We start from the raw sequence: 23,772 nt of genomic DNA on the forward strand, positions 1-23,772 counted from the left end.
TTGTACACATGCTCCATGTACCCAATATCTGGTTGGATTGTGTATGCACACGTTGATCACTCACACTAAAATCTCACCATATTCAGAGTTTGCCACTGCATGTGGAGTGTCAACTGAGCTCTATGGAAGTTGCTAACTTTATTTGTCAACCTAAACTCTGTACCACCTTCGTCAGTGCAGACAGACAAATAGTTACTGATGTATATCAAGCTATTTTTAGATCCATTCATTATATTTTTTAAAAAACAAAACCATTTCACTTGAGCACTTCCGAGTATTAAAAATAACTACAAAACAGAAATTTGTTTGTAATATCTTTTAATACTTTTCACTTTTAAATACTGGTTTTTAAATTTGTGATTGTAACATGGAAGAGCCAACTCAGTTTAGCTGTTTGTTTGTTTTTAAGGTTAACAGAATCATAAAGCTATCATAGAACAGTCACACTCTACACACTCAAGATACTCTTTAAAATGATTCATGTTTTGAGTATGTAGATGAACAGTGGCAACTCAAATAGAGCTTCATATAAAACAGTGGACAGAAAGATCAGTGAAAAGTTTGACTTGACAATTTGATTAAGGAGAACCGGTACAACTTTATTATGAGCCAGCTCAGCCCAATAAGATAAGAGTTAACTTCTTACAAGGTCAAATAAGGCACCCACCCCCCACCCCAAGAAATTTGTAAGATTTAGACGGACTGGAAAAGAAAATATTAAAAGGGTCTAAAAATCAGGGAAAAATGAGCAGCGCTTGTTTAATGACCTTCTTTTCCATCTTCTACCCCACCCATCTCAACAGCTAAATACATGGAGTGAGGTCCATCATTTAACAGAAATCAATTTATGTGGTGGCAAAGTCAGGCTTTCAATGCAACAAACAGGCACTGAGGAGGCAAAGCCACCTTTGGGGAAGGCTCCACATACATAGAGGGCAACTGTATTGTCAGGTTCGTGCAGAAGTCAAGGAAAAGGGACTGAAGCATGTGTTCACCAGCTATTGCCAATGACAAAGGAGGATATGGATAGGCAAAATGAGGGTTTTGATGGAATGACTCATTTGGAAGGGCCAGAGATGGGGAAGAAAAGAGTTATCTGCTGGGGGAAAGGTTCTTTGCATGGGCTGACTGAGCCTGTCAGTTTCTTAGGAGAAGCTTCCAAGTCATCATTGGGTTTTTTTTTTTTTTTAAGCTCTTGCCATATATCCCAGGAAGCCTCCAGTTATCAGTTGGGCAAGGCTAGCTCTAATAAAGTGACTCCGCTTGTCTAAAAGTAAAATGTATTCTTTACAAATAGTATATTTAGTGTAATTTTTATTTACAGAATTGCAAAATACATCACATTTAGTGCAAATGCAACTAATGATATTAAGATTTATATACTGCTTTGTAAACTTTCCATCTCTTTGTATAATAAAGCTATCCAATTAAATTAGAGTTACTTGCATGTCTTCCATGATCATTACCAGAAATGACAAATTGTTAAATCTGCATTTGGGGTCTAAGCATTGTTGAAGTTCCCATCAGTGGCTATGGTGAATGAACAATTTCATCCTTCAGTTGATTGTAAAAAGATTAAACGTATCTGAGGTATAAGAAACTGTATATAAAATGCTTACTGGTGATATAGTAAACAGATCAAATTTCTCAACTTACTTGCCTTACTGGCATTACCCCATAGGCACTTCTCTTCTACATTTTCAAATCATGATCAGAATTATTCTGTAATAAGGCATATTCCATGCACATTATTTAGAGAAAGGCAAATAAAGGAGACTAAAAAACATCAACCATAGTGTGTCTACCTTAGCATATCTACGACACACCAGCCATAACCAAGAAAAAAACTTGCTTCCAACCTCAACGATTTTCATCAGCTGTATCTTCATTAAAAAGTACTGTCTTTGTTTTCAGGCATCACTTACTCTATACGAAATAAGACTTTCTGCTTTCTTTTCAAAAATATATCCAAATCTCGACTCTCTCTCTTTATATATACACAAGTTGATCTAACAGCTAAGAAAACAAAACAAATCCTCCGAATAATCTCCATTTAAAAGCACAACCACCAAGTGAGACATTTCCTCAAAAGGACGACCAGTCTTTTGTCACAGTTCACTTTTCATGTTATTTGTTGGCATCACAGACAGGCATATCCTTGAAAGTTAAGTTCTCACAGCAACTAAGGGGAACTTTGCTTTTTTGCTTTTATGGATTTTTACATTTTACAATGCAGATGGGGGGGGGCAAATATTACATGTGTGAAAGGTTGTATGTATGAACTTCGTAACACAGCTTTATTGAACAGAAAACAAACAAACATGCAGGACCAGAAAACAGCATATTTGCTCTTTCTTTGTGACTGGGAATGTTGTATTATGTATTCCAATTTACTTTAATAAATATTACACAGTGTTAACTTCTTGCAGCTTCAGGAAATCAGATTGCAAGAAAGCAAGGCCATCACACACAACCTGGGCAAGACACTTCTCTAGCTTTTTCGGGTGCTCACACCTTCTTGTTCACGTCCTCTACCTATTTAGAAATTCTGGATCATGTTCAATAACTAAATTTCTGTAGCACATTTTACACAACTAAAAAATACAATAGAAATATAAAGATATCTGGGGGAGGGGAAAATAAAGCTTTTCACACTTACTCCATCAGAACCCTGAAGATCTTCATAGGAGCAAGACCATAGAAAAGGCAGTCATAAGGATCTCGACAACCCTCTCATATTAAGAGATGTCTTACATAACAATATGATTTATCATAGAAACCAGCAGCAATGAACTATGATTATACAAAGCAAACAAAAAATCCCCCCCCCCCGAAAGACACAGAGTTTACTGAAAACCTGAAGGAAAAAAAGTTACAACACACAGGTTTTTGTGTATATAAAGCACATACAGTATGTTATATGTGCATTTGTCCTTTGTGCTTTTTTTAGACATACACAAAATGGAAGCTGTGCAAGTGTCTTATGATGAAGATCCACAGTAAACAAAAGCTTTTCAAATTATTCAAAAGTTAAAGCAATAAACCAAGTTGGTGACCCAAAAGTTGTATTTTTCTTCTCTAAAGCAAGCAAATAAAGTAGAGCCACATACATGTATCAACACATGTATTTTGTGTTGTTTTTTTATAATTACACACCAATTCAGCAAGGTGAGCTAGCAAAAGACAGTGAAAGATCAGCGTCATGGCATTGCAGTATTTCTTCAGTTGAGTACAGAATCCAGGACTTGGGTCATAAGACTGTAGATCCTACGTTCCAGCTTGGAGCATTCATTTTGGTTCATTTCTCCATGTGGAATGTTCACACAGCCTTGTTCCAATCACTGGGGATGGAGGAGGGAGGGGAATGGATGAAAGCTTCAGTTCGGATTACCACCAACAAAGCTAAGACGGTGCTATGAAACATGAAAATGTGGAAAGCACAATAATGTCTTTATTATATATTCCCCATTCATGGTTTCATTTGACAGTTCAGAAGGAAGAGAGTCTGTTGAGTATTATATAACAATAAGTGACACCCACAGAAAAGACAGAAGGGGGGGCCTTAATTTGAGGGCTTAATAATGAAAGCACCACCTGCCATTTTATTTATTGTTCCTTCTGCATTTACTAGCAGACAGATTGCCAGCAAGGTTACGTTACCCATTCCTACTGTTTCCTAGCTACATGATTTCTTAACTGATTATTCTGGGCGGCTGAAGAAACCTACTGCACAGCCTTATAAGGGGCAAAAACAAATATGTGCACCTAATGTTTCTTTTATATGAAACACAAGGAATCAAACTATACCAAACTTCAGATATGCTTCAAGGCAGCAACACTGCAATTTCAGTTTTCACAGTATCTCAGTGACAAAAGCAATCCCCCCAAAGTATAATGTTGATTCTCAAATTTTACCCTGCAACAAATAAACATCTTCCTTGCCTCCCAACACAGGAAGATTTCAAACTTACTGCACCATTTTAAAATTAAGCTCCAAATAACATTGTATTCCCAGAATCTCAGTATCTCTTAATTATGCAATGGCTGTCTCTAATGGCAATAATGTTGCAGCAAATGTTAATTTTGACTTAACATATTTCATTACCTGTTAACACTAGAACAAAATAGGCTTTCCTGACGTTTTCTCTTGCACATACGATGTGAACCGCTTCAGGAATTTTGGGTACTCTCGCTTTGCTACTGCCCGTAACACAGAAGCTGGTGCCCAACCTCCAGGGTTCACTACAAATAAAGATGAGAGTGATGTATACACTTAAAATTGACATCGCATATATAAAAATGCAACTAGAACAATACACCAGTTTTTATGCAGAACAAATGATTTTATTAAGAAGGCCTGCTTTTCATCAGTTTGCCCCAGTCTTTGGGCATATCTGAATACTGCACGTGAACTTATAGGCACAGAGGTTGAGAGCAGCAATTAACAAAAACAACAACCCAACAAAGTTTTCTTCCGACCCCTGATGAAAGTGGCAGATGTCTTAGTCCCTGGTTGGGATTGCACAGAACTGCGTCCAAGTGTAGAGTTTATTAGCTATGTGAAGCCAAGATTTCCCTTGCATAGGGTTGGTCCACTCTGTCTTGTGTACTCTGTGTGTGTGTGTGGGGGGGGAATCTAAGGAAGCAACAATGTGGGGTTTCAGGGGTCCTTGAGCAAAAACTACCCTTGATGCCTGAGCAGCCTCACCTTCAGGTGGTGCAGGACCAGAAGAAAGTGCTTTTGTGGCCTTAGCCAAAAGGGCACGAAAATATTATAAAAAGAAAAGTCAGTCCTGAGATGTGGATCCTCCTCCAGCAATTACTCATCTTCCCACACTTCAGATTCAGTGGACACTTCAGACCTGATCAGAGAGCCCTTGAATGGCTAAAACGTGTGTGTGTGTGTGTGTGTGTGTGTGTGTGTGTGAAATAGCATGAAATTATGTGAGTGTGTGCTGCATACATTCATATGAGAGTATGTGTCCTGTATGTATGTGTGTCCTGTATGTATGTGTGGTTTGTGTAGGGAGCTGGACATATATTTGCAGCTAGATGAGGTGTGGAAGTGAGAGCTGGACCATAAAGAAGGCTGATCGCCAAAGAATTGATGCTTTTGAATTATGGTGCTGCGGAGACTCTTGAGAGTCCCATGGACTGCAAGAAGATCAAACCTCTCCATTCTGAAGGAAATCAGCCCTGAGTGCTCACTGGAAGGACAGATCCTGAAGCTGAGGCTCCAATACTTTGGCCACCTCATGAGAAGAGAAGACTCCCTGGAAAAGACCCTGATGTTGGGAAGGATGGAGGGCACAAGGAGAAGGGGACAGCAGAGGCCAAGATGGTTGGACAGTGTTTTCGAAGCTACCAGCATGAGTTTGACAAAACTGCGGGAGGCAGTGGAAGACAGGAGTGCCTGGCGTGCTCTGGTCCATGGGGTCACGAAGAGTCGGACACAACTAAATGACTAAACAACAACAACAACAGATGAAGTGTAACTGGTGCCCACAATTCATTACATGTGTTTGGAGGTCCAAAACGGTTCATGATCCCTGGCTGCAGCATAAGAAGCAATATCAATGTAAGAACAAAATATTGCATGGTGGAGCAAAGGCAACTATGTACAACAAATATAAGAGCAGCAAAAAAATTTTAAGAACCTACACAGAAATACATGTATCATTTCTTGTAAATTTAAAGTATAGCATTTATAGGGAAAAGAGATTAAATATATGTATGACATATGGTAGCGACTAGGCTATGAAACCTAAGAGCTACTTCATCCATTGCACCCAAGATATTAAGTGCAAAAAAAAAAAAAAAAGTGAAGTGTAAATGCATCGAACGGATACACACCTATCAGAGAGAAGGTTTGAATGTGGCTTCACTGTTCATTGTTTGAAACCTAGTCTTGTTGATATGTGAAGCGGACAGAAGGCATTTAGCCAAGTGTACTTACTGGTCCTCAATGGGTGGGTTGAAACCCACTAGTGGATGGTGGCCTGATCCAAGGTAGGTTGCAACAGGAGCACTACCACCATGCAAATATAAGGTAAAAGATTAATGGCCCCCAAATGCTTGGCAGGGGGTTGGACTCGATGGCCCTTGTGGTCTCTTCCAACTCTATGATTCTATGAAATGCATGTGAGTCCTATGTCTGAAAAGGTTGAAAATACCTGCTCTAGTGTCTTGCCTGCCTGCCTTATCTCAAAATAAGGAAGTGGACATTTAAAATTTCAGTACCACTTGGATTTAACTTCAGTTTCAACTAGGGTTGCCATACGTCTGGGAAAATCCAGATCTAGGGCAGCCCATGACGGCAGTGCCTTTTTTGTCGATTTCCCATAAAAATAGCTCAAAAATGGCATGGTTGGTTCAACAACTTTTGGCAAAACTAAGAAAAGCTCACACACACGCCCCCAAAGCGCTCAACCCTAGTTTCAACAGTCCTTAAAAAAACACCTTTGGCTAGATTGGCTCAAAGTTGCCTCATTTATATAAACGAAACAGAGTTCCTATTTTTAAGTTCCCAGTTTATTATATAGTGCCTACAAGTAGGTGCTTTATTAAGAAAAGGAGCGGGGCTTTTGCATAAACTCAGTTTGCAACAAAATGTGTAGACATGCCTTACCATTTGCTACATAGGTAATCTTGCATAGGATGTTGTCTCTGCTTATCTCCTTGTTCCCTTCTGGTGGGCTTACCAGCGTCTGACATATCATAGCAACATTTATTTTGGCACGAACACATCGATTGTTCAACTGTCAAGAAATACAAACATTTAAGAATGTTATATTGCTAAAATACAAATTAGGATGAAATATTACAACAAACACAGTCCCTCCATTTTCACTACAATTTATTCAGTCTGCCTTTTTAATTATCCTTTCTCTTAGCTCCCTTTTGCCCGTACACTGTTTTTTTTAAAAAAGCATTCTATGGTAATCTGGAGTGAAGTTTTATTACATGGTTAAAGCAAGAAACACCCTCAGAACTGGAATATACACTTACAGGAGCACTATCATGTTCCACAGAGAAGTTGCAGACAATCCATGTTTCACTGTCATTTTCATTGAAAGCTGGTATTTTTCTAATAGCAGACAAATACAGCACATCACGTTGAGAAGCAGGCCACACTCTCTAGAAGAAAAGAAAATTGTAAGCATATTTATAGTACTTCAGAGCACTTAAATCACTCCACACGCATTACCTTATTGCAATCTCACAACAACCCTATAACAATTCTCAGAGCGGTAAGCTGTGTTAGCCTGTTGCAGTAAACACAACTAACATTTATTTATTATGACATGAGCTTTGATAGGTCTGATTTACACATCATGTTAACGGAATCATGGGTTATGGCAAATGTTCAAGCTCCTTTGCTTCTTTCTCCCTGTTCTGTAATCTTACTGAGCTAAGCCATAGCTTGGCTTAACATGATGGGAACATTTTGAGCTTTGGGAGAGTGTTGGGGGCACCAGTCACAAAATAGCTACCATGGGAGTGTGTGGTGGTCAGCTATGTCCTGATCATCGAGATCACATAATACTGATCTCTCTCACACACACACATGCGCCGAGCGAGTGTTGAATTGAAGACTTGCCAAGCTTGTGCTCTATCACTGGACTATTGTCTCTCTCCCAAGTATGACACACCATTATTGAAGATCAGAAGGAAAACAGATTTAAATACCTAACAAACCAAAAGTTTTATGAGCAAGGTTATTATAATTATTATTATTTAATGTATCTTGCCTTTCTCCCAAGGCAGCTCGCAACATTAAAAAACATAATTATAAAATGTGAAATAATAAAAACAAGCTAGTTAAAAATTGTTAAGATACATCAAAACATATTTAGTTCCAGCATTCAAATACAGTTTGCCCTGACAGCAGTCCAGTGGTCAGCAGTGTTTGCACCTTAGTTTTCAAAGGCCTGTCTGAATACCAAGAGCTAACCATTCTTGGGAGGGAATTCTACAATATGGCAGCAGCTGCCGGAAAAATGGTTCTCTCTTGTGTCTAATGCTGATGGGACCGAGAGAAGTTGCTCAGCCAAGGATCTGAGCATCTGAGCAGGTTTGCATTGGGAGATATGAGCTTCCAGGTATCCTGGGCCCAAGCAATATAGAGCTGTATAGGGCATAACCATCACTTAGAATTGTGCCTGGAAATGAACCGGTAGCCTGTGAAGTTGCTTTATCAGATAAGTAATATGTTAACTGGCCCCAGTCAGCAATCTGGCCAGATTATTTAGGACTAGTTGAAGCTTCTAAACACTTTTCAAAGGCAGCCACATGTACAGTGTGTTACAGTGGTCCAACTGGGGTGTAACTGAGGCATGTGTGCATCAATGTGGCAAGATCTGACATTTCAATAAACGGGTACAGTTGGCACATGGACACTCTCATCCTGTCCAGTTCCCAGCATAGATCATCCACCAAGGTGACCAAAGCTGTCTCCTTTCTATAATGAGGCCTAAAGCCTGACAGGAATGGAGCTAGATAACTGGTTTCATCCTGGAGCTGAGAGGCTGCCACACGCCCTAACACCTTGCCAAGGAATGCAAGATTGGTGACTGGTTGACAATTATACTGTGGGATTCAGAGAGAGTTGTTGGTATTTTTTGAAAAAGAAGAGGTCTAACCAATGCTTCTTTCAGCCATGGTGGGACTCTGTCTTGATTTAAACAGGCATTCACCCCCCGCCCTTATTCACACCACCAGTCCCCCTCACAACTTCTTTTATAAGCCAGGACAGGCAAGGGTCAGAAACATGTGTGATAGGCCTCACATCTCCACAACTTCAGGTTCTGCAAGTTGAAAGGTATCCATTGTGACTGGACAAATGGGGCCAAAGAAAGGGAATAAAATATATATATATCCTTGCCAACAAAAAGCAACAGCAGACAAAGGATTTTTCACTGTCTGATCTGGCCTGCTATGAAGAGTTCAGCAATGCTTCAATAGGCACACCAGAAGGGACTGATTTTTTTTTAAACAGCTAGACTGCTTGTTTCTTTTCTTTAGAGTGTACATCATTCTTCATAGCATACACGGCACTGTGCAGTCCTATGAAAAAGCTACCGCGTATAAATGCAAAGCCTTAAGCCTTACCTTATGCGTCTGGTAGATTATGATTGCGTTATCTGCTAAAGTTTCTACTACATGGAAATTCTCAATGGTTGCTGGAAAGGAAGGAAAAATATAATCAAAACAAACAATTAAACAAACAGCTAAGATTTCTGTACACTATCCAGATCAACAAACGCAACTAGCAGGGTGACTTACTTTCCCAGTCGTTACGAACATCAACGTTCCAGAAGTAGTGGCAGACCTCATGCCCTGTGACGCCTTTGACTGCATGTGTAGCCTTCAAAGGATCGAGAACAATGCCGTTTTCTTCCACTTCCCTCCTGTACACCTTTGAATAAATGTAAAATGTTTGAAAACATTTGCTTGGTTTCATCCTGGAAACTAAAGGCAGTGATATGAATAATTTTATGTCCAGGAAGGGCCTGAATTATTTAAATATAAATATCCTGTAATGCTACCTCTAAATATTAATATTAAAAAAAGGAATCTGAAGCACAACACAGTGGAGCCTTCTAACCTGGCACCCTCCAGATGTTTTAGACTACATCAGTCCTAGCTAGCACAGCTATGGAGAGGCAGAACACCAAAAATAATCAGCAGGATGCCTGTGATCAAATCCGGTATTATTTGAAATATTCAGTTGAAAATAAGGACTTTGATTACGTGTATGGGGGGGGGGATCCAAATGAGGAATGAAATGGTGGTGAATAGACAACTTTCTCAAAAAGGAACAAAACTTGTAGCCTGTCATTTGCAGAAATATCCAGTTCACATGCCGTTTGCTGTTAAGGAACTGTACCAACTGTAGCCATCTTATAACGTTATCTTTACTTAATTTTTTTTTCCTATACTGCCCTTTGATACAAGAAAAATTTCAATCTATTGCATTAGTGCAATAAAACAAATGTTAGTTTACATTTCCAAAATATAAAGCGTTGCAATGTTCTACAAACCTTCATTTCACCTTCTTCAACCACCAGCTGCCAATTAGCATCTCCCCCCACATCCTGTAATGAATAGGTCATGTGGTTTTGCACCATTTCTTCCACCTTCAGAAAAAGAAGAAAAAGAAAAAGCACATTTATGAAAAAATATCAGCCACTGTGTGGATTTGTGGGGGGGACTCAATGAGGCATCAATAGCTGAACGTCTGAAAGAGATGGATCTGGACAAAGGAATTTCTGAAAGCAAGCAAGCATGAGCCACAAAGGATTCAGAAAAAGGTGGATCTCCTTCCAAAAATAAGATATTAAGATTTATTTATATCTCACTGTTTCACCTAATGATCTTAAAGTGGGTTACACTTGGGTAAGATACAATGCAGTAACAGAACAGAAGCAAGCAATACAAATGTAAATTAAAAAAAATCATTACCAGCTATCTCCCTTAATCTGAAATGTATAAAATCACCACTGTTAAGGAAAGGCACATTAACCACCTCACAGTGTCTATATTTGTCTAATCTCAAGGGGGAGGGCATTCCAGAACTGGGGCTTCACTACTAAGAAGGCCCTGCTACAGATACCAGCCAATCAGACCTCCACCAGTGATGGGGCTTCTAAAAAGGCTTCCCTGACAGATTTGAATAAACAGGCTGGCTAGTATTGGGATGGACACTCTTTCAGGTAGTTGGGGCCCAAGGCATCCAGGTTTTTATATGTCAAAGTCAACACCTTAAATTGGGTTCAGTGAGATAAAGGCATCAAATGCAGATGCGCCGCTGCATCTTGGACAGCCCCAGACAGAGCACAGTGCCCTGTTTCATACATAAAGCTAACTTGTTGTCCCCCAGATTTATGAAACTAGATTCTGTAAGCCAACAACAAACAATTGTTTCAGATTCTAGTCAGCTGCCAGTAAATAAGCTAAGCCACTGGGTCTGGATGATCAAACAAAGCATTATGTGCAAACCAAGCCAGTCAGTAGTAATGACTCCTAGCCAGGGAGGTTCTCAGCCAGCCCAGTTTGTGTGCGGTGCGTGCCCAACTTCCGGCACAAAAATGAAAACTCAATTTTGTTTTTTTTTAAAAAAATTTTTTATTGCGTTTCTTTCCATAGGTAAACAAATTTGTTTGGACAACAATATACAAGAAACATTTTCCATATATATAAAGAAAAGCATAGAAAAAAGAAAAGATCATTATAAAATTTTTTCAACATCTTTTTGGACCTCCTCGCATCCTCTCAGCATTGCGTTCATCATTCTAACCAATTCAGCAATTTATTATCTTATTTCCCAACTTATTATACCTTTGTATTTATTATGTTACCAATTTCAAAAATTTGTAATTTAATTTTAACACTGTTAATAAACATAATATTTTGTTTCTAGTTTGTCTCATTTTTTTCCATCAATACTTAATCATTTACTTAAAATAAATTGCAGAAGCATAATGTTTCTTAATCGTGCACAATCTTAACACTCAAACAACTTATAATGTTTTTGCAAATAGTCCTTAAATTTTTTCCAGTCCTCCTCCATTGTTTCCTCGCTCAGATCTCGAATTCTGCCGGTCATTTCTGCCAACTCCATGTAGTCCATCAGCTGCGTCTGCCAGTCCTCCAGTGTGGGTAAATCTGGTGTCTTCCAGAACTTTGCGATAAGAATCCTAGCTGCTGTGGTTGCATACATAAATAAGGTTCTGTCCTTCTTTGGCACCTTCCGGTCCACCATGCCCAGAAGAAAGGCCTCTGGTTTCTTAGAAAAGGTATATCTGAATACCTTTTTCAACTCATTATGTATCATTTCCCAAAAGGCCTTTACTTTCGGGCAGGTCCACCAGAGGTGAAAGAATGTCCCTTCTGCCTCCTTGCATTTCCAACACTTATTATCAGAAAGATGGTATATTTTAGCCAACTTGACTGGGGTTATGTACCACCGGTATACCATTTTCATAATATTCTCTTTCAAGGCACTACATGCCGTGAATTTCATACCGGTGTTCCATAACCTTTCCCAGTCCTCAGACATAATGTTGTGTCCTACATCCTGTGCCCATTTTATCATAGCAGATTTAACTGTCTCATCCTGTGTGTTCCATTTAAGCAGCAAATCATACATCCTCGAAAGTACCTTAATCTTTGGTTCTAGTAACTCCGTCTCCAGTTTCGATTTCTCCAACTGGAAACCCACTTTTTTGTCCATTTTGAATACCTCTTGAATTTGGGCATAATGTAACCAATCTCGCACCTTACCTTTTAATTTGTCCTGGCTTTGGAGCTTCCAATTGTCTCCAACTCTTTCAATCAGTTCCCAATATTTTGGCCAATAGGCCTCCATATTGGGCTTTTTTTTTGAAATCTTGGCTTCCACAGGTGATAGCCACCTCGGGGTCTTGTTTTCTAATAAATCCTTATACTTCATCCAGACGGCAAAAATTGATTTTCTGACAATATGGTTTTTGAACAATTTATGAACCTTCGCCTTGTCATACCACAAGTATGCATGCCAACCATACACATTATCAAACCCCTCCAGATCTAGGACATCGATGTTTTCCAACAGGAACCAATCCTTCAACCAGCAGAAGGCTGCAGCTTCATAATACAACCTTAAGTCCGGCAGGGCAAACCCCCCTCTTTCTTTTGAGTCGGTTAGTATTTTAAATTTTATTCGGGGCTTTTTGCCCTGCCAGACAAACTTAGAAATATCCTTCTGCCATTTTCCAAAACATTCCATTCTGTCCACGACCTGAAGGGTTTGAAATAAGAATAGCATTTTTGGCAAAACACACATCTTTATAGCTGCGATTCGGCCTGACAAGGTAAGTTTCAATCTTGACCAGATATCCAGGTCTTTTTTAATTTCCAACCAACATTTTTCATAGTTATCTTTAAAAAGGTTTAAATTTTTGATGGACAAGTATACCCCCAGGTATTTCACTTTTTTAACCACACTTAGCTCTGTCTCTTTCTGATACCCCTCTATCTCTGTAGGTGTCAAATTTTTGACCAAAACCTTAGTTTTTTGTTTGTTTAACTTGAATCCCGCCACCCGACCAAACTCCAAAATAAGTTCCAAAACTCTTTTTGTGCTAGATACTGGCTCCTGTACTGTCAAGACTAGGTCATCTGCAAAGGCTTTCAGTTTGTATTGTTTCGCTCCGACCTCTATACCTTGCACCAACTGGTCCTCCCTAATCATATTCAGCAATACCTCCAAAACAGAAATAAATAGCAGAGGGGATAAAGGGCACCCCTGTCGTGTCCCTTTTTCAATTAGAAGTTCATCCGACACCACATTGTTCACTATCAACTTGGCTTTTTGCTCTGAATAAATTGCTTCTAGTCCATTTTCAAACCCCCGTCCCACTCCCATCCCCTTCAAGTTTTTCTTCATAAACATCCAAGAAATGTTGTCAAATGCTTTCTCCGCATCAATAAAGATTAAAGCAGCCCTTGTGTTTCTAATTCGCAACAGCTCCAATATATCAATAATATTCCTGGTGTTATCAGACATGTGTCTACCAGGGAGAAAGCCTGCTTGGTCCTTGTGAATTACTTCGTTTAAAACGTTTTTAAGTCTACTTGCTAAAATGTCTGCAAATATTTTGTAATCCACATTCAGGAGTGAGATGGGACGGTAGTTCTTAAGCTGAGTCTTTTCCTTCTCTGACTTGGGAATCAATGTGATGAATGCTTCTTTCCACGTTTCCGGTGCCCTTCTCCCCTCCATAATCTGGTTGCAAACCTCCAGCAACGGTTGTATCAAACAATCCTTCAGAGTCTTATAATATCTGGAGGTGAGACCATCTGGGCCTGGAGATTTGCCAAGTTGCATATTTTGGATGGCACCTTCAATTTCCTGTTGAGTTATTTTACTGTTGAGAGTTGATCTTTTATCTTGACTTATTTTAGATAGTCCATTTGTCCTCAAGAATTGGTCTATTTCCGATTCTTTCTGAGGCCCCTGTGCATAAAGTTCCTTGAAGTATCTGTGGAAGCACTTTCTTATATCTTCTGGTTTCTGAACTATTTTTCCTTGAATCTCCAGGTTTGTAACTGTGTTTAACTTTTGTCTTTTTTTCAATTGCCAAGCTAACAACTTTCCACATTTATTTGCTGATTCAAACGATCTCTGCTTCATTTGTTTAATTTTCCACTCAATCTCTTGATTAATCAATTTCGAATATTGTGCTTGATGGAATTTAATCTCTCTTAGCACCTCTTTTGACTTCGGATTAGTTCTCAACTTTTTCTCTCCTTCGCTTATTTTCTCTAGAATTTTTTCCTTTTTTCCATTCCAAAATTTTTTCTTTATTGTATTCTGTTGTATCAGAAACCCTCTCATTACAGCTTTGCTTGCGTCCCAGATTATTCTTTTCTCCACCATAGTGTTCAAATTTATTTCAAAGTAGTCCTTTAGCGTTTTTTGGGCCTTCTTAACAATCTCTTGATCTCTTAGCAAGGTGTCATTCATTCTCCATCTGAAGGATCCAGTTGGGAAAAGTCTCAATTCCATTTTTAAGGCATTATGGTCAGAGCAGGTTTTTGGGCAGATTTCCACTTTTCTCGTTTTCGGGGCCAGTCCTCTAGATATCCAAATTTGGTCGATTCGTATCCATGACAAGTGGGCATCAGAAAAGAAGGTTCCTTCTTTACCCAAGGGGTTCCTTGTCCTCCAAATGTCAATCAAATCCAAATTGTCTGTCATTTCAAAAAAGGTTTTAGGGAGTCTGCCGTCTGTTGTTAAATTTTGATTTTGGGATTTGTCCATATTTGTAGACACCACCCCATTCATATCTCCCATCACGATAATATTAGAATAGTCCAAATAGTCCATCATTGTCTCATGCAGCTTCTTATAAAATTCTGATTTTCCATCATTTGGCGCATAAACTCCTAATATCAAAATCTTTTCCCCTTGTGTTTGGATTTCAATTGCGAGAATTCTTCCATGATCATCTTTAAATAAGAATTTTGGTGATAGGTTCTCCTTTGCATAAATTACAACACCTCTTTTTTTGACTTTGTCTGATGAGATAAATTCTTGGCCAAGTCTTTTATTAATTAGTACTTTCCTGTGGAGCCTAGTCACATGTGTTTCTTGAAGGCATATTACATCCAATTGTTCTTTTTTCAAAATATGGAATATCCTCCTTCTTTTTTCCGGAGAATTCCCGCCATTTATGTTCCAGCTAAGTAGCTGCAGAGACATCCTGTTCTATTTTAAACGTTCTTAAGATGGGGTGCCTTCCTTTTGCTCAGATCCCGAGGGTGCAGGCGTTGGCCCGCTTTCAGGCAATATTGGTGCTGGTACAGCTGGAAGCCAATCCACTCCTTTTTGGAGATCTTCTCCGTGGTCGTGAAGGAACTTTTGGTTATCTTCAGGTGTTCTAATTTTAACCTTCCTTTCTTTGTAGGTGAAGGATAGTCCTTGTGGAAACTCCCACCTATAGGGGATTGCGTTGTATCTCAGCAATTTTGCTAGTTCTGAATAGGTGGCTCTAAGATCCAACAGCTGTCTCGGAATATCTCTATAGATTTCCACCCTTTTGTCTTGTATTTCAATTGATTTTTTGAAATGAAGACCTAGGATCTTATCCCTCTCTTCCTTTGATCTTAAAATTATCAAACAGTCTCTGGATCTATCTTTCTTTACCACTCTTCCCAGTCTATATGCCGAAACAATCTTAAAATCTGTGTCTTCCTTTAAACCCCAGAACTTCGAAAATTCTTGTGTTAAGTATCCAATCAAATCTCCTTGCTCTAGTTCCGGGATGCCTCTCAATTTGATGTTATTCTCGCGATTTTTCAATTCCACCATTGACAGATAAACTTGTTGTTCACCCACCTGTTTGTGCAGGGGCTTAACTTCTCCTTTTATTTCTTCCACTTCTTTTTGTAGAGCTCCCACTTTCTGGATTGCTTCTCCGGCCAATTCCCGATTTTCCGCTGTTGCTCCTTGCAAATTCTCTATGGCTTGTGTGTGCTGGGAAACTTGATCAGTCAATTTTTGAATCGAGGAAGTTGCTTTATCTATCTTCAAAGACTGGTCGTCCACCTTCTGGTTTAAACTTGATAGTTGCTCCAATATTTGTTTAAGTAGTGTATCTGACCCACCTGCTGCCATATCTTCCTCAGTGGACTTCTCAGTTGTTTCCCCTTGTTCCCTTTGGGTCACCAGTACAGCTGGAACCGACGACCGGCGTCCTTGGGTCAGTGTTGTTTGTACAAATTGTGTTGGTTTTCTTTCCTTTTCTTTCTCCTTGGCCTCTTTAGATTCCTTAGCTTTAGATGCTCTTGTTCTCCCTGCACCACTCATTACACATCTGTCAGTGTTCAAGGTCAAATTGTCTATTGTTCCATGGGAAAGACAAGTTCAATTATAAACAACCGGTAAAGTGGAATTCAAAACAAAAGTCAGTTCCCAGGATTTTATAATCCGAAAGCCCTGTAGGGGGAGTGCCACCAAGTTTCAAAGACAAAGAAGGAAGTAGTCCGCCATTAAAGTTCCAAATTTTTTTTTTTTTTTGACTCAGTAAGTTCAATATCCAACAGTCCCTTCAAAGATTCAAAATTCCCCAGAGCACCTTTTAAAGTTCAACAAAATTTCACAGGGGGTGCTTGCAACAATATCACATCCAAACTTTCCTGCTCAAATGTATCAATTATACTCCAACAAAGTTTTTACAAAGTTTGCAACTGTTTCCGCAGTTTAGCACAGTCTCTCTCACCGGCAGCCCGACGATCTGGCTCTTTAAAGATCACCCCAAAGGGAGGGGGAGGTAGGAGGAGACCCCCCGTTACTCGTTCTTAAAATCAAAGTCCCTTTCCACCTTCAGTTCAGCAGAAAAAAGAGCAGATTTAATAGCACGAAAAAGTTAGAGCTTCCCAAAGTCCCGTTTCGAACGCTTCCGCTTTTTAAATGCTTTGCTTTGATCTTGTCAGCAATGTCGGAAGACGGACTTCCCTTTTTTCGTCTCCCGCTTTCAGCCAATTTTACGAAATTCTTTGCCAAATTTTAGTCCCCTTTACTCACGGGTATGTTACTTGCAGTTTGGTGTTGATTTTAGGAAGAAGGATCAGCGCTCATCTGTAACAGCCGCGCGGCTTCACTTCCGCGGAAAGAGCGATGAACTCACAGCACCGCTACCCCTCCTTCACTCCGGGTCTCCTTACGGGGTCCCTTCTGTGTTTTCGGAGCAGCTTCTGGTGCCCGCCGAGTCCCACGGCCACGGGCTCACTCTACCCGTGGTTTATCTTGATGGGTCGTCGCTATGCCGCAGCGAACGACCCTTTTCCGCGGAGCCCCTCTTCAGAGCTCGAAGAGGACCGCCATTACAGTTTCGCGCCGCCCCCGGAAGCTCTGAAAACTCAATTTTGAAGCCCCTATAAATTATGCAGGTTGAACAAATATGAATTATGCAAGTTGAATTCTTTTTTCATGCAGAATTTGTTCACAATGTTTACTTTTTTTTAATTTATTTTTTTTGCTGGGCAAGAAGTCGTGCAGAATACTGAATCCCTTTCTACAAATATCAACACTCTGGTTTGTGAGATCCTTTGCAGGCATCTTCCACATGATTTCAAATATATCCTTGTAGCTGTAAGGGCTAACCATTTTTTTAAACAATCAGCCAAGATTCCTGTGAATTATGTGCCTTTTCTGGGCTCATCCAGAATCACAAAAAAAGGACATAGCATTGTTCATAGTAGAATTCAAAACTCTGTAGCACCCTGGTCAGTAAACCATATATTCTACTAGTTAACCATCACATATATTTAGCCTGATTGGGGAATATGAAGTTTGCTTCGTCAGGCAGAAGTAAAATAAATAAATAATGGAAGGGGGCCACCCACTTCCTAGAGATCTTTTCACTCCTACCTTTGTCACCAGATAGAGAAGTATCACAACTGGTGACTGCATGATGACTGTAATAAATTTATGCTGGACTGTATATTACTTGTCTATATAGTGACAGCTATATAGTGACAACCAAACTTCCATGATACTCTTTCTGGAATGTCAATCTAGTCTTGAAAGCAGATACTAGTCTACTTCTAAATTTTATCCTTTGCTGCATAGCACCTAGAAATTTAGAGGTCACATTCACCAGTTATGTCAAGTGTGACAGCAATAATTCTAGAGACACAGTAAGTAAGAAACAAAGGTAGCTCTGCCTATTGAAACAGTCATCAAATTCCAACAATTTATTATTATGTGCAACAGACCAAGCAGAATGACTTTTACTTACCTCTGCACACTTCAAATGTCCCTCTCAAACTACTGCATGTTCGTGTGAAAATATCACTACATCACACCGCTTTGAGATATTTTCAATATATTAAGCAGTGTAAAATTTAAATAATCTAATCCAATCACTATGTAGCTTACACATTGCATTAACATCTAGAAAATGAAGATGACAAACAAGATAAAGCAGCCAACTCCCAAAATGACAAAGTCTGAAAACGAGGGTTCACAGAGCGAGGTATGTGCATTTTTTCAGTCCAATTTAACAGTATGTAAGCAATGTGATCCTCCATTCACACACATAACAGATATTCTGGATCAGTGTTTCTCAAACACTAGTTTGGGCCACTTTGTGGTGGGGTTCAGTATCTAGTGCCTCTGGCTGTATAAGCGGAAGTCCAATGGATAGCACCGTTTTAGTCAACACAGAACACCCAAAATACTTTCTATAGGCATTGGTCTAAGAAGGTACATCATCAACAGTTAACAGAGATTTGGTTTGGTTTCCCATATGGCTTGGTTTCTAATATGGAACATGTAGTGCATAATTCTCAATTGAATTCTAACTACAAACCAACAAGCTATCTAAAAAGAACAGTGAAAGATCTTCAGACTTTTACTAGAACCACTACATAGAATCTAATAAGCATTTTACAGTCGTATTCCTTTCTAAATGATGGGAGAAGTCTTCTGCAATTTGGAGCACCTAAAGAAAACTCATTTGCAAGGAAAAAAGCAAGGTTGGACAAGACAGAGGAAGTCAGTGTCTTTGAGCCTGCTACAAATATAGTTTGTGTTGATATCCCATTTTAAAATCAACTGACCACTAGTATATCTCCAACATGTGGTACTACTTAAGAGATTGAAAATATTTAGAATTGTGATGTTTCCAAACAAGGGAGAAGATACTAACTGCAGACCTCCCATGGTAAATTTCATTAGGACAGTTTAGGCTCAAGTTTAACTAAATTTACAAATTTAACAATTAGGATTTTCTGAGCACAGATGCTTGGAAAAAGTGGTGCTGCTTAACTTAGAAGTACTGAATTGTTGCAAATGGAGAATTTAAATACATTTGGGAACATCTTTGGTTTATATACAACAGCAGCTATTTTGAAACCAAATTCCTCTGCATCCTACACAGACCAGGTGTCCTGCTGCTTTTATGCTAAGTTATTCATATCCAGAAAGCAGGATATGAAAAAGCTAACGTGTAATTTATGTTCCATAAATTAATACTGCTTCGTTTTCCAGAAGAGGACCTTGGCATGGAGTGCTAAGTGTAGAAACAATGAAACGATAAAAAGTTTTGGAATATGCACTTCCTTTTTATGGGTTCATTTGCAACTTGTTTAAAACAAGTACAAATGGGCAATATAACAGGGGAAACAGAGGCAATAAAGAAGATGAAATACAGCATAAAGATATGTAAAGCCACTCTGTGTAATCATACAGTACCTGGGAGCTGAATCTGTGAACATCATCAGAGGCACTGACTAGATCAATGGAAGACATGGAGGAAGAGCGACTATAGGGCTAACAGGGACAGACAAAGAAAAAACCAAGTAATCAGAACAAAAGCACAACAGAGCATTCAGTACCAACTTCCAAGCACAGGATAATGAAGAAAAGGAAGAACAAAAGCATCGTAAGCAGGGAGTACAGCAGCAAATGCTGACTTCATGCACCTATTATGTATTATGCTCCCAACACTGCCCTGTACATAATTCTCTCTCCCTGATGCTAAATGATGATGGTTAGATTTGATGCACAACAAATTTTCACTGGCTCAAAATGCACCATCATAAACAACGTGCAAAATAAGGGCTTGTGGAAATCTGTAAAAAGAAACTTTCTCCCCAAGTTGTGAATTTTTAAAGCTTAATTTCCAAGAACAAAAGTTTAACACAAGTGTTATAAGGTCAAGCCAGCTTCCTTCCCCAAAGTTAAAAGCAATTTCAAGGACCTATTAGGAATACATCACAAGCAATTAATTCTAGTTACACTGGAATACAACAAAATGATTTCCCATCAAGGAGAGCCTAGGAAACATCTTACCTTTGGGACAAATCTGTGAGTCCCCACACCAGAAAATGCATCACCAGGTGGCAATGATGATGGCCAGTGTAATCTGACCTTTTCACTCTGGGACTAAAATAACAAGGTATAATTATTAGTTTGTAATTTTGGACGTATTGTGAACAATTACCACAGAAATGCTAAAAATAATTATCTATCTATGGCAGGCACGACATGGCACTCCAGCCCGTAAGTTAAGAATGCAAAGCCTTAAAGATAATGGCCGTGCTGCAAACAGACAGCAATTGTCTCTTGTCTGTAATATTAACAAAACAGAAAAGTTACAATGCAGGGAGCTTAGTAAACTGACCTAAGTTCACTCTGCTCATAATAAAAGTATTGCAGCATATTCACATGTATAGCACTCTGCCAAGCTACAGCAGAATACTACTATGAATATTTTGCTCTGAACACATATTTTTACAAAATAAAGTGAGGTTCTAAAATAAATTAACTGAAATGTTATATTGGCTGCATGAACCCACAGACAAGGTTATACTTCTGACAAGAGCTTAGTATGTGATCTTAAAGGGGCTTAATTAAACTCCACTGTGGCATACATGCTCTTTACTTAATTAGATAAACATCCATTACCTGTTCTTCGATTTTGTCTTGCCTATCAAGAGCAGCTTCTACAGCATCAAAGAATTCTTCTTCATTAATCAGACTGTTGGGACCTTCCTAAAACAAACACGAGTAAAGGTCGATAGCAGGTACAAAATGACATTTTTTAATAAACCAAATGCACTCCAAGTTCTTCATCAAGAGGAAAGTATTTCATTAAAAATGCTTATGTAAAAAGCTGTTTAGGCAATTCAAAATAAAAATAAAATAATTGCGTCAACTTTCTACAGATCTGTTTAAATATTAAGCATAAAAGGTAATGATATATAGCATAGACCTTTTACGTATTTATAATAAGGTGGTGAGAACATGGGATTCTATTACTGTCTTCCCATGTTAAGGTAGTAGTTCAAGCTGCTTGTTAAGCAAGAGAACTACCATACAGGGATCACAAGACTAGATCTAGGTGAGCACTGGCAATCACAATTTTAAGAGGACACAGACCTAAGAGTAAAGGACAAGGAACAGTAAACATCAAGGATACTGGAAGGGAGAAAATGCCACTAAGCAAGCAAATATCACATGCAAACTGGTGGTGATATGTTAGAAATTCTGGAGTCCAGAACGTTTGTTTCTCAGCTGGCATTATTTGATATCAATTCACACTGTGCATCTTGTATAGGCAAGTATCACAGAAATTAATGCTAAAATCTCCACTACTGAAATAAATGGTTCTTAAAGAGCTCAACCTTGACTGGATTGCACCAAGGGTGCTTTGAGGGGCCATATCTCATTTCTGAGCAATGTCCTCCTACTCCCACAAAGGTTTGGAGTGCCTGTATCTGCTGCAGTTTCTGCTACCATCTTTATTCACATAACTGCTGGGGAACAAAGTTCATAAGCAGCATGAAGCAGTTGGGCTAGTTTTGCATCTCTTACTCCCCATGCGTTTTTATACAATATATGTCTGGCACTACCCACACTCTGGAGTTTGACACACACATTCCCCAGTCCTCTTTCTCACACAGCAGCAGAAGGAACTGAAGGAGTTGCAGTACCAAGAGCAAATCTGAATAATGCTTAAGCACATACATGGAAAGTTGGGCTGTTCATAATAGTACATGTCCTAGGTAATGAGAACAGAATCCTGATTTAAGATGGACAATCCTAAGCTCTCTTACTTGAGCCTTCCTTGTAGAATTTTAAGCATAACCTTGCTAGCGTGTGAAATGAGTGCAATTGTGCGGTAGTTGGAGCATTCTTTGGCACTGCTCTTCTTTGGGATTGGGATGTAGACTGATCTTCTCCAATCCTCTGGCCACTGCTGAGTTTTCCAAACTTGCTGGCATATTGAGTGTAGCACCTTAACAGCATCATCTTTTAAAATTTTAAACAGTTCAGCTGGAATACCATCACCTCCACTGGCCTTGTTATTTGCAGTGCTTTCTAAGGCCCATTTGACTTCACTCTCCAGGATGTCTGGCTCAAGGTCACCAACCACACTACCTGGGGTGTACGAGACATCCATATCTTTCTGGTATAATTCCTCTGTGTATTCTTGCCACCTCTTCTTGATGTCTTCTGCTTCAGTTAGGTCTTTACCGCTTTACTAGGCTCAAGCAGTATGTGGACCGAGAACTCCCAGAAGTGCAAGCTGGATTTAGAAGAGGCAGAGGAACCAGAGACCAAATTGCAAACATGCGCTGGATTATGGAGAAAGCTAGAGAGTTCCAGAAAGACATCTACTTCTGCTTCATTGACTATGCAAAAGCCTTTGACTGTGTTGACCACAGCAAACTATGGCAAGTTCTTAAAGAAATGGGAGTGCCTGATCACCTCATCTGTCTCCTGAGAAATCTCTATGTGGGACAAGAAGCTACAGTTAGAACTGGATATGGAACAACTGATTGGTTCCAAATTGGGAAAGGAGTACGGCAAGGCTGTATACTGTCTCCCTGCTTATTTAACTTATATGCAGAATTCATCATGCGAAAGGCTGGGCTGGATGAATCCCAAGCCGGAATTAAGATTGCCGGAAGAAATATCAACAACCTCAGATATGCAGATGACACAACCTTGATGGCAGAAAGTGAAGAGGAATTAAAGAACCTTTTAATGAGGGTGAAAGAGGAGAGCGCAAAATATGGTCTGAAGCTCAACATCAAAAAAACGAAGATCATGGCCACTGGGCCCATCACCTCCTGGCAAATAGAAGGGGAAGAAATGGAGGCAGTAAGAGATTTTACCTTCTTGGGCTCCATGATCAGTGCAGATGGTGACAGCAGTCACGAAATTAAAAGACGCCTGCTCCTTGGGAGAAAGGCGATGGCAAACCTAGACAACATCTTAAAAAGCAGAGACATCACCTTGCCAACAAAGGTCCGTATAGTAAAAGCCATGGTTTTCCCAGTAGTGATGTATGGAAGTGAGAGCTGGACCATAAAGAAGGCTGATCGCCGAAGAATAGATGCTTTTGAATTATGGTGCTGGAGGAGACTCTTGAGAGTCCCATGGACTGCAAGAAGATCAAACCTCTCCATTCTGAAGGAAATCAGCCCTGAGCGCTCACTGGAAGGACAGATCGTGAAGCTGAGGCTCCAATACTTTGGCCACCTCATGAGAAGAGAAGACTCCCTGGAAAAGACCCTGATGTTGGGAAAGATGGAGGGCACAAGGAGAAGGGGACGACAGAGAATGAGATGGTTGGATGGTGTTCTTGAAGCTACCAGCATGAGTTTGATCAAACTGCGGGAGGCAGTGGAGGACAGAAGTGCCTGGCGTGCTCTGGTCCATGGGGTCACGAAGAGTCGGACACGACTAAACGACTAAACAACAACAAGCTC

At 39.6% G+C, this 23,772-nt stretch overlaps 1 protein-coding gene across 3 annotated transcripts in view; it reads right to left on the reverse strand.

Annotated features, from left to right (window-relative positions):
- Window positions 1–301: 301 nt before the first annotated feature.
- The window catches only part of CERT1 (ceramide transporter 1), a 58,360-nt gene continuing 34,889 nt past the window's right edge, over window positions 302–23,772 (reverse strand). The window contains exons 9-18 of one of the 3 annotated variants that reach the window (XM_081212920.1): window positions 20,960–21,046; window positions 20,345–20,437; window positions 19,745–19,822; window positions 10,044–10,139; window positions 9,286–9,418; window positions 9,112–9,182; window positions 7,009–7,137; window positions 6,629–6,758; window positions 4,106–4,242; window positions 302–3,341 (exon numbers count right to left, since the gene is read on the reverse strand). In XM_081212920.1, coding sequence (XP_081069046.1) covers window positions 4,115–4,242; window positions 6,629–6,758; window positions 7,009–7,137; window positions 9,112–9,182; window positions 9,286–9,418; window positions 10,044–10,139; window positions 19,745–19,822; window positions 20,345–20,437; window positions 20,960–21,046 — 945 coding nt within the window. In that variant the 3' untranslated portion in view covers window positions 302–3,341; window positions 4,106–4,114. Of the gene's footprint in view, window positions 3,414–4,105; window positions 4,243–6,628; window positions 6,759–7,008; window positions 7,138–9,111; window positions 9,183–9,285; window positions 9,419–10,043; window positions 10,140–19,744; window positions 19,823–20,344; window positions 20,438–20,959; window positions 21,047–23,772 lie in introns of all 3 variants that reach the window. The other 2 variants (XM_081212921.1, XM_081212922.1) reach the window with 2 other exon arrangements.

Source organism: Podarcis bocagei, assembly GCF_964188305.1.
Source record: "Podarcis bocagei genome assembly, chromosome: 11".
NCBI classification, from domain to species: domain Eukaryota; kingdom Metazoa; phylum Chordata; class Lepidosauria; order Squamata; family Lacertidae; genus Podarcis; species Podarcis bocagei.